This window comes from Leptonychotes weddellii, chromosome 5 (assembly GCF_054177405.1).
Source record: "Leptonychotes weddellii isolate Sample4059 chromosome 5, ASM5417740v2, whole genome shotgun sequence".
In the NCBI taxonomy this organism is placed as follows: Eukaryota; Metazoa; Chordata; class Mammalia; order Carnivora; family Phocidae; genus Leptonychotes; species Leptonychotes weddellii.
Genome location: NC_138373.1, coordinates 142,083,667 through 142,095,320, shown reverse-complemented (window position 1 = coordinate 142,095,320; position 11,654 = coordinate 142,083,667). Strand labels below are relative to the sequence as shown.

The 11,654-nt window shown below is 39.4% G+C and overlaps 1 protein-coding gene across 7 annotated transcripts in view; it reads left to right on the top strand.

Moving 5' to 3' along the window:
- GNPTAB (N-acetylglucosamine-1-phosphate transferase subunits alpha and beta) overlaps positions 1-10,140 on the top strand; it is a 72,568-nt gene extending 62,428 nt beyond the window's left edge. For all 7 annotated transcript variants that reach the window (XM_081822283.1, XM_081822282.1, XM_081822281.1 and 4 more), the window contains 3 exons: positions 3,085-3,252; positions 6,391-6,481; positions 8,493-10,140. In XM_081822283.1, the coding sequence (XP_081678409.1) occupies positions 3,085-3,252; positions 6,391-6,481; positions 8,493-8,570 (337 nt within the window). In that variant the 3' untranslated portion in view covers positions 8,571-10,140. The remainder of the gene's footprint in view (positions 1-3,084; positions 3,253-6,390; positions 6,482-8,492) is intronic.
- Positions 10,141-11,654: the final 1,514 nt, after the last annotated feature.

The window sequence follows — 11,654 nt, the reverse complement described above, 5'->3', positions numbered from 1 at the left end:
AAGCAGGCTCCCTGCCAAGCAGGGAGCCCGATGTGTGACTCGATCCCAGGACCCTGGGATCATGACCTGAGCTGAAGGCAGATGCTTAACCAACTGAGCCACCCAGGCGTCCCAGCCATTATGATTAATAATCACTCAGGTTGTAGCTCTCTGTATACCTGCTGTTCCCTATGACTGGAATGCCCTGCCCTAATTTTTTAAAATAACTTTAAAACCAATTTCAGTACTTGCTTTTTGCTTCCCCATTTTGTTGATGTGCCCTCCCAGTCATTTTGTTGTATGTAGGAATACCATGTGAGAATTTATAGTTTTCAGTTGTGCCTTATACCTTTATGTCTTTGTGCCAGTTTGAAAGTTTTGGGGTGAGAGAATTCATAGACCTTCATGGTACTTAAATGGACAGGGACTTACTAAAAGGACACATGGTAAGCCAGGCTTAGTATCTGCCAGGCCCAGATATCTCCTGTGACTTCAAACAGATCTTAATTTTTAACTCTTACTTGTTTTACTTTTATGGGTGCTCATTTTAAGTCAGGAGTGGAAAACCAGTGTTGTGACTGAAGCTTTAAGGACAGGTCTGCCCCCATTAACAAGGAGTCTGGATTAGGCAGAATCCAGACTTTGCTTTTCCCTCAGGCCTATTCCTCTCTGCTGCCCTCCTGCTTTTGTTGGCTTCTTCTTCAGGCTGGAGATAGTTCTAGATGTCCCTGCAGATGGAGCTACGCTCTGAGACAAAGGGATTGCCCCTTTGTATGTACGGTGTGCTGTCCCCCCATTCTTTCTTTTTCTTTTTTTTTTTTTTTTAAGATTTTATTTATTTGAGACAGAAGAGAGAGCTCGTAGGGGGGATGGGGGGGTGCAGAGGGACAAGTATACTCCCCACTGAGCACGGACCCCCAACCCCATGAGGGGCTCCATCCCATGACCCTGAGATCATGACCTGACCAGAAATCAAGAGTCGGACACTTAACCGACTTAGCCACCCAGGTGCCCCTGTCCCCCCATTCTTACATCAGTTACTGTGAAGAGGATTCACATACACAGAAGCTGTCTCTGGGCTTGCCTCCCACTGAGTCAGCTCTTGGGGAGAGAAATACTGAGCAAAATGAGAATTCTCTCTGGAAGAAACGGGGCAAAACCCTGCTAGGCACCCAGCAGGGTCTAATTTAGCTATTGTCCACACACACCCTTTGTCTCATGCATCTACTTTCTTAATTTTTCCCAACGTTATGAAAAATTTTGAAGATACAGAAAAATTGAAAAAAATAGTACAATAAATCCCATAAAAACCCAGATTTTAAAATGTCAGTGTTTGATCATATTTGCTTGATTTACTTATACACACACACACACACACACACACGGGTTTTGTTTTCATTATTTTGTTGTTGTTGTTTGCCGAACCATTTGAAAATTCGTTCCAGACATCCATACATTTTACCCCTAATTATTCTAGTACGTATCTTCTAAAACAAAATCATTCTCCTTTATACTGAAGACAGTTAACACATACCTGAGAACCTTAACATTGATTAATGCCATCTAACAGATAATCTATATTCAAATTTCCCTAGTTGCCTCCAAATGTCCTTTATAGCTTTTTTTTTTTTTTTTAAATGCAGGATACAGTCAAGGCTCATGCATTCTATTTGGTTGATATATCTCTTTAGTATCCTTTAAAGCAGTCCCCAAGTTTAGAGAGTAGAGAGGATAATGAATTTTCACCCATCACTCATCTTCAATAAGAAGTGATTTAAAATGGTTGTTCTTTCATCTAAACACATCCACTCCTTTACTACCACTTCCTGATTATTTTTATGTAAACCTTGGACATTGTATCATTTTTATCTCTAGATTTTTAAAATATATTTCTCTAAATTATAACAACTCTTTTAAAATAACCACCATATCATTATTTATTCCTTAATATGATAAACCATCTGGTCAATGTACACATTTCCCCAGTTGTCTTTTCTAAACATTTATGTTTTTTAGGTTTATTGGTTTGAAGTGGTATCAAGTAAATTCACTGCAGTTACGTCTATCTATAGGTTTTCCCTCAACCTCCCTTTTTTTTTTTTTTAAAGATTTTATTTATTTATTTATTAAAGAGCGAGCGAGAGAGAAACAGCATGAGAGGGGGGAGGGTCAGAGGGAGAAGCGGGCTCCCTGCTGAGCCGGGAGCCCAATGCGGGACTCGATCCCGGGACTCCAGGATCATGACCTGAGCCGAAGGCAGTCGCTCAACCGAGTGAGCCACCCAGGCGCCCCTCAACCTCCCTTTTTTAACCATATAATTTTGTTATGTGTATGAAGAAATTAAATTATATATTCTGTATATTCCCTATACTTTGGACTACTTTGATTGTGTCTCAGTTGTTTAACATGTTCCCCTGTCTATTTCCTATAAATTGGTAGTTGGATCTGAGGGCTTTATTAGATTTAAGTTTGTTGAGTTTTTGTCTGTTTGTTTTAAATTTTAGCCATGTACTTCAAAAGTGGTGTTAGCCCTGCCTACTGTTTTAATGGGCCCTCAGTTCAGTGACTTTGCCTTGAAGGGAACTTGAAACAGTAGGGAAGCATGACTGTCATCTGCTTTTTGCCAGAACTCTAGCACCTTGGTTGGAGACATATTAAAGAAAAGTCATCAAACTCATAGAATTTATAGCTGTAAGGCACCATCTTTATCTCACTTATCTACATCACTATTCTTAGTAATATAATAGAACTTGGTTTTAGGTGTTTATTAATTTCTCCCTTGGCTGCCAGCAAAATACTCTAGTCAGTGAACTGTATTTATTAAACTCTTAATTGGGGACATGCTAAACAGAAATCATTAAATTAATTTATTCCAACAGCTAGAAGGCACTTTTAAGATTATCTTCCCTAGTTCTCTTTGTTTACAGGTGAGAAAAATCCAAAGAAAAATTTTACAGAACATTCTTTCCCCAGAGAATCGTATCAGCAAATATAACAACTTGGAACATGAGCCCATTTAAAATATATCTGGAATCTACATTTCTTGTTTATTGGGTCAAGATCATTTTCACAATAACCAATAACCCTGGATCTCTATTTTTCTAGGAAGTTTGTTTGCCTGAATGACAACATAGACCACAATCATAAAGATGCCCAGACAGTGAAAGCTGTTCTCAGGGACTTCTATGAATCCATGTTCCCCATACCATCCCAGTTTGAGCTGCCAAGAGAATATCGAAACCGTTTCCTTCACATGCATGAGCTGCAGGAGTGGTAAGGTCTCATGTTCACGTGTGTGTGTGTGTTTAAAAGTGATGAAATTCCTTTAATGTGTTATTTAATAATTACTTTGTAAAAATACACTTAGAAGTTTTTATTGTGCTTATTGGCCAAGCACATCCATTGAGTCTCATTCACTGCCATCAGAATAGCTACCTTGTTTCTTGAGTACCTGTTATATATATGGCCGGAGAACATAGTAACAGAAGCTGCATGATTTGCTCAAGGTGAAGTACCTGGTAAGTGGTAAATCCAGCCTGATTTCCAGCCTTCCCTGTGTTCCACTGTAATCCAAAGCTGCTTTATAGTGTTTCCTTCATGTCTTATTTTACTACTATTTACCCCATGCCAGGTGCTGGGAATATATAGATGAAAGGAGTATGGTACCAGGCTCTGAGGCACTCAAGTCTCTTCAGAGAAACAGGCTGCAGGCAAACAGTTATGATATCAAGTGCTCTGGCAGGGTTTACTGCTACTGGAGTATGAATGAGGGAGCAGCTAATTCTATTAGGGGAAGGCAACATTTGGACTTGGTTTTGAATTATGAAAAGGGCTTTTCCAGGTAGGAAAGAGCATTCCTGGTAGAAGAAATGGCATGTACAAGGCACAGGGCTGTAAAAGGGAGTGTGTGGAGAAAGGAGAGATTGTGAAGAGCTGTATCTGAATTAGACTTTTTTTTTAGAGAATGGGGTTCCCCAAGAGAAGTTTTTTTTTAGATGTTTGTAGTGATCAGACTTCATGATTTGGAAAGATAACTAACAGTATGGAGTTGGACTGGCGAGACAGTGTTGTCTGGTAACTGGAGGCAAGGGAGACAAGTACTAAGCATTTCAGTAGCTCTGAAACAGGGTGTGAGCCAAGGACACAGCTCAGGGAATAAAGAGAAAGCAGTAGACAGAATTGGGAGAGATTGTAGAGAGGAAATTAACAACCTTGGCAACTAGAACTCTTTGGTGTCTTGGAGTTGGGTAAATGAGCTAATTAACATTTATATTGCTAATAGCTATGTATTTTTATTTTCAGAAGGAGTTATTACTAATTTGTGGGTGTTATCTTTTAGAAATGGTTTCTCATCATTTTCACTTTCCTTTAGCTCAGAGGAAAAAGATCTTTGGGTGGTTTCAAGTGTTAACTCCCCAAATCCAGTTTGTGACTAAATTTATCTTCAAGGGCCCGATTGAATAAGAAAGGAGTGGGCTTAAGAGTAGTTTGAGAGGACTTTGATTTCTGTGTTATACAAATAAATCAGGTGTAACTCCCTGACTGGGGGGGGGCTTCATTTTCTTCATCCTGCTCAGCTTCTGTGCCCTCTCTCACTGCTGGGCCACCACCACCACCCTGTCTTCCAGAAATTTTACTTTTTCTCTTTCCTTTCATGACACTGTGCTTGAGTCCCCTGTCACCTTTCTCTGCTTTCCCAATAGGCTTTCTTCCTGTTTCCCTTCCTTGGGTATAACACTTTCTACACTGCACAGCAGTCTGTCTGGTGTGCTGGTCTCTCCTGATAAGACTGTAAGCCCTCTTCAGGGGCAGAGATGGTGTCTTACTCTTCTCTGAGTCCACAGTGCCTTTCTAGTACATAGTAGGTGCTCAGTGGATGAAGGGCTGAGGGAACCTCCAACTATTAAAAGTTTCTCTGGTTGCTGGGACAGCTTAGCTGTATTACAACCTGTGGCTTCTTAGCTCTTTAAATTACACATCGATTCTGAATGACACCATAGACATTAGAACTAACTGTGCTGGTTGTGATCCTATTAAGAGACATAGGAAATTCAGGAGGAAAATAGAGGTACCATTATCAATATGGGACTTGAAATAGAGACATCCACTACAGGACAAGCTGTAAATGAGAATCTGGAACTCAGCACAGAGGCCTGAATTGATAGTTATTAGAATATCTTCCAAGCCTTATGTTAAGCATATATTTAGTCTTCATAATAAATTATTTTCACATTACAGATGAGGAAACTGCTCTACTGCCTCTAACCCCAATATCCTATCATCAAGTCCAGTTGAGTCTACTCCTTAGGCTATCTCTTCTGTTGCTTGTTTTCTTTCATTCTCACTGGCCTTCATTATGTTTTCATACCCAGACTAACACGACTGCCTGCCTGGTCACCTGACATGCATCCTTCAGATGGCCACCATTTTTACCCCAGTTGTCACACACACACCCACACCTGCCATTTCATACACTTTCCCACTAGAGTATTATGTCCAAACCCTATTGCATATTTTTCCAGAATACCTGCAGTTCATGCCCACCTGCCTTGCCATGGCTTTAGCTCTCTCCCTGATGCTTCTAGGCCAGACTTCAGTTCTGCAGGACTCAGCTTGCTCCTCTGACTTTGCTGATGCTCACTGCCTTACTCAGCTAAATGCTTTCATTTAAGGTCCCCCATCCCGCTTCAAGGCTTAAATGAAATGTTACCAAATCTGAGGTGCTTTCCTCATTTCTCTGTTTTTCCACAAGACTTTGCTTTTGATAGTACATTTTTTTGGTCCATCTTGTGTGATGGCTAGTCATCTGCATGTCATTAACTTCCCAGGCTTATACACACTTTAGAGCAAGAACTTTTTTTTTTTAAGATTTTTATTTATTTATTTGACAGAGAGAGACACCGTGAGAGAGGGAACACAAGCAGGGGGAGCGGCAGGGGGAGAAGCAGGCTTCCGGCTGAGCAGGGAGCCCCATGTGGGGCTTGATCCCCGGACTCTGGGATCAATCATGACCTGAGCCGAAGGCAGACGCTTAATGACTGAGCCACCCAGGCGCCCCTAGGGCAAGAACTTCTTGTTCATCGTCTGTATCCACAGGAAATGTTGATTAAGTGACTATGAAGAAATGGATATGAATGAAAGTGTACTTTTGTTTAAATGCTAAAAGTAATTTTCGTTTGAAGTCCTCTCCTCTGCCTGGGTAGCTTTTACAATTCAAATATAATATTTACTATGACATAATGAAAAATCTAATCTCATGTTGGAAATGTACATTGTATGAACATTTTCAAATTGCCTCCAGACAGTGTTTTTGTGTTTCACGACTTTTTGCTACACTAGTATATAAATAATTCTAATATAGTAGAACTATGCACAGAATTTACATATTTGCTTTCTTCTTTCTCTGAACAGGAGAGCATATCGAGACAAATTGAAGTTTTGGACTCACTGTGTACTGGCAACATTGATTATGTTTACTATATTCTCATTTTTTGCTGAACAGGTAAGTCTTAAATATTTTATGTGGGGATCAAACATTATTTTTTAGTATAAGAGTATCTGATTCTTTAGAAAGTGATATAAATTCACAAGAAAATTTTAATTTATTCTTTTGACTTCTAACTCAGGTGTCGATATGTCAAACATATTTCATAATGTTCAGGCAGCAAACATAATAGTCTTTTATTCATTAATCTTCTAGATGCACTACCAGTATTCTTTTTACCTGGAACTCAGTAGATTAACTTGTAGATGTCAAGCTAAAACTGAAAATCTCTTTAAGTATTTCCAACCAAAAACCCACCTAGAATCCTCATCTGATACTGATTTTGTATGGGTTTTCAATTTTTCTTTTCTTGTAACATTTCTAAAAGTGACTGCAGTGGCTTATCTTCAGACCTCCTACTCTTCTGTGGACAGTGCCCATTGTGCTCACATTTCTCCCAATTACATTTCCTTTGAGTTGCTGGAATCTCTCTCCATGCAGGCACATACACACAACCTCCTTCAGATAAAGTCCCAGAAGTAGAAGGGACATTTGTGAGGCAAAAAGAAAAGAATCAGAGAATCCTTATTTGGTGTAGGCATGAAATGGTCTAAAGAGAAAGGGAACGGTGTCTGGGCTGACCTGACTTAGTGGGGCAAGCAAACCTCACCTCAGCCTCCATTTGAGGTGACTGTTGAGTGGAGCCTTTTTAGCTGTCAGTTATGGGAAACTTGCACTGAGTTTACTTAAACTGAGAAGGAGGAAGAGGCTGAAGTATTGAGAACTTTAGAATAAACAGTGCCTGGGCTTCCTGCCATAATGGAAGGAAATAAGAAAATAGGAGATTGGGCAGGCAGGCAGGACTGCAATTTAATCTTCATCCACTTCCCAGCGAATATCAGTCTTCTTCTTATTGCCATTATTCCTGGCTGGTAAAACTGCCCCTGCTCTAGAACAGAGGTCCACTGAGGAACTAGGAGTCAGCAGTGTGCTGGCCTGCAACGGGGAGAAAAGGCACACTGGCTGAAGGGAGCAGCAGCTGGCAGTGGGAAGGAACAGGAGGGCCAGTCTTTTATCTGTGTCATTTATACCAGTAGAGAACAGGGAACCAGAAAGGCAAGGAAGGAGAAAAGAAGGGAAGAATAAATCCTCTCTTCTCTCTGTCCCGTTGCTCTTTACCTACTTGAATCAAATTCCTTAACCTCTACCATGCTTGCAACAAACCAGCCAACACTGCCTCTTCTTCTGCCCCAGAGTCCCAGCTCATCACTCAAACCATGGTGGCCTGTACTTGGGCAAAGCCCTGCTTCCACCCTGAGATGGAGTAGACAGTATGATCCCAAACTGAAACCATAAAGAACATATTTGTTTTTCTCACTGATGCTTTATTATAATGGCAGGCAGGTTTCCTATTTCAGATGTTTCATGGATAAACCATTTCTTTGAGAAAGAAGTGTTTGTCCAAGTTCTAAGCTAGTAATTATAAAGTAACTTTTTGCATGACAACCCATTTCATAGATTAGGTATTACCTGTATTTTCAAATGATTATTGCTATGTTTAAAGATAGGGTAGAAGTGGTGATAGGATGTTAATATGGGTTTTTGTTTTTAAAGTTCTGTCTTACATATGTAGTCCTTTTCAAATTGAGGGCAGTGTTTTAATAGGTAAATAGAGCCAGTTTCCTTCAAAAGAAAGACTTGACAAATAGGTATCCTAAAAATAAATATGCTTGGTAATCACTGTGTAAAAATCTGTAGTTATAGGTCTTTAAAAAAGTGAAGCATAGGTCAAAATCATTTTAATCCTTGTGGGTTTAATATTTTGTGGGCACATATCTAGGCATATTGACCCTATAACAAAAGTAGGTTTTATTCTGGGGAGGAATGATGGAGACTTGTTTGTTCTGTTTTTTTGCTTTTTTTTTTTTTTAATGTAGAAGACTATGGAAATGATTAAGGTCATAGGACTCAAGTTTAAAGTTTGTTAACATGGAGAATTAAAATTTCTTTTCTGTCTTTCATTATCTAGTTAATTGCACTTAAGCGGAAGATATTTCCCAGGAGGAGGATACAGAAAGAAGCTAGTCCCGATCGAATCAGGGTATAGAAGATCTTCATTTGAAAATCATCTACCTCAGCATTCACTGAGCATTTTGAAACTCAGCATCATAGAGATGTCTTCATGATGTGATGCTTAGCCAGCCTGGCCTAAAGAAGGAAAAGCATCCAGTACAATACTTGTTTTGTGGTATGAATATAGCCTACTGACCAGGAATTGTTTAACCAAGACACAGAAAACTTGTGTGTTGAGTAGCTCTGACCTGGTTTTACTTTTAAAGCATTTGCTCATGGACCCATCATTCTTTTAATGAAAAATCTGACAAGAGAGAGCTACCAAGTTCCCATAGCAACCATTGCCAACTTTCACATGAGAAGCCTAGGCCAGCTTGGGAGCCATTGCTAAGAGACCCCAGTCTTTGCATTCCAAAGCCTTTTGCTGCGGTTTTACATTTTTGTTTTTTCCATTTCCCATTTTTAAAATAAGTAGCTACTGGGGCGCCTGGGTGGCTCAGTTGGTTAAGCGACTGCCTTCGGCTCAGGTCATGATCCTGGAGTCCCGGGATCGAGTCCCGCATCGGGCTTCCTGCTCGGCAGGGAGTCTGCTGCTCCCTCTGACCTTCCTCCCTCTCATGCTCTCTATCTCTCATTCTCTCTCTCTCAAATAAAAAAAAAAAAAAAAAAATCTTAAAATAAGTAGCTACTAAGTTATCTAGTTATCCTTACTTCTGAAAATAATGAGTTGGGATATCTAAACACGTTTTTATAGATGTTATTTAAATAATGCAACAATATCACCTCCTATTGGCAATACCTAAATTATGGATTTTATTAACATTTAAGACCATAAGTGGTCAAACTACTGATGAGATCAATGACTGACATCTAAAGTACTTTGTGCTTGTTTACTTTAGCCCCTAAGAATGTGATTTCATGCAGAGGCCTAATTAAAAAGGGCTAGAGTTAAGTAGCAGAGCTACCTTCCAGATGTAATTATGTTTTGGAAATGTACATATTCAAACAGAAGTGCCTCATTTTAGAAATGAGTAGTTCTGATGGTACTGGCACATTACAGTGGTGTCTTTTTTAATACTCAGTATATTCTAGTAGCTAGCTCTTTCAACTGGTTTCATGTAATGCAGGGGTCAGCAAACTTTCTGTAAAAAGCCACATAGTAAATATTTGCAGGCCACATGTGTCTCTGTTGCATATTCCTTATTGTTTAGTTTTAGTGTTTTGTTTTTTTTTTTAACCTTTAAAACTGTCAAAAACCATGTTTAGCTTGCAGCTGTACAAAAACAGGCCACCACCTGGATTTGGCCCACAGGCCATTGTTTGCTGACCACTGGGATAGAGAATTCGTATTTTTATGTATGAGTAAGCCCTGATGTTCAGCTATGTTTTATTTATATCATTATATGGTGGATTTCTGGAGATTATATTCCACAAGTCCTTTTTGAACTCTAACAGGTATTTTAAGATCATGATCTCAACAGTATTCTTTCAATACGTATTTTGTAAAAAGAACTTGTAATGTAAATACTGTGTGCTATAATTGTTATGTATTTCAAAATGTGAAGTCTCATAAAAACAGTTTGTCTGATGCTTTGATTTTTAAATCTTTGAGGAATGAGTTTATTGTTATCCAGGTTCCACAATCACTTGAGGGTTTGTACAGTGTAGCAGCGTCTGTGCTGAACACAACTGAACATAAATGGAAAGTAATGTAAGGAGAGAGTAGTACTATAACATACTGGCGAATGTCATGTTATAGGGGGAAAATAAGTTCTAAATGGGATTTATCATATGGTAAAAGTTGGTTTCTGGGTATCATTCTAAATGTGAAGAATTTATTATAGAAAAGTTATAGAGAAATTAACATTTGGGTGTGCTGGACATTTCTATGGTTAGATGAATATAGTCCATATCTAATTTAGAGCTTAATAGGTAATAGGATAGAAAACAGAATCATAGAATATTCATAGAATCATTCCTCTAAATGATTCTGTAGTGACTCTGTAGAATCATTGGAACAGAAGAATCTCAGAAGTTGATGAGTAGTCGGATGGTTTCAAAATTTTTAAAGCCTCAGAACCATTAGTTCAAATGAAATCCTATCAAAGGCCAGTATGTAACACAGAAGAAGGAAAGCTCCTTGTCCTGCTTGACCCCAGGTGATGCCTCCAAATCCCAGGCCTGACAGGCAGAGTTTCAAAATAACTCCCTGGACTACACCCTGCATTTTATCAAGGACACCAGGGCCAGGAAGATTATGTGATTTGCCCAAGGTCTCACAGCCAGTTAGAGGCAGAGGTAGGTTGGAGCCCTGATTATGTCTCTCTTCGCATCCCCAACCAGGCCGTGCTGCCTCTCCACGACATACAGGCACAAGCGGGCGAAGAGCATACTCTCTGAAGTCAGACTTCTGGGGTTTGAGTCCAAGATCCTGCACATTGTTTGCTACAATTTGGCTTTCTCCTAAAACGTGGGAGGCAATAACTGGTGTCTACCTAATAGGCTTATGGTGATGATTAAAGGAAAGGACATATGTAATACATCTAGCACAGTGCCTGGGAAATTACTCCTGCCTGGTAATGTCAGTGGTGATGATGGTAGTGATAAAAGTTTGTATGTAAAGGATTGCTATCCAGACCAGGGGTGAGGTTTTTAGCGTAGTCATTAGGATGAAATGATTACATTGCCCTTAGCTAAGAAAGTTACACATATTCTCATTTTTTTTTAAGTGGTTTTTTTGCCTACTTTACTTCTTTGAAGTATTTTTAAAATTATTTCTACATATACAAAAAAGTATACAAAGTCTAATGAATAACAGCTCAAGGATTTAAAAGGGAAGTGTAATTATAACTGAGGTCAAATCACTTAAGGAAGAAACAGCACCAATCCCACAAAAATTCCTCCAGAGAGTAGAAAACAAAGGAACACACCATCTAACTCATCCATTGAGGTGAACACAGCCCCACACCAAAGGCTGGCACAGTTACCATAAGAGAAGAAAACGACAGGCCATCTATCTCAAGAATCCCATATGAAAACTAACAAGCCAGATTCCGATATCCTTCAAAGAAACAACTCTTCCTAGATCAAACTGAGTCTACTCCAGGAATGCAAGGTT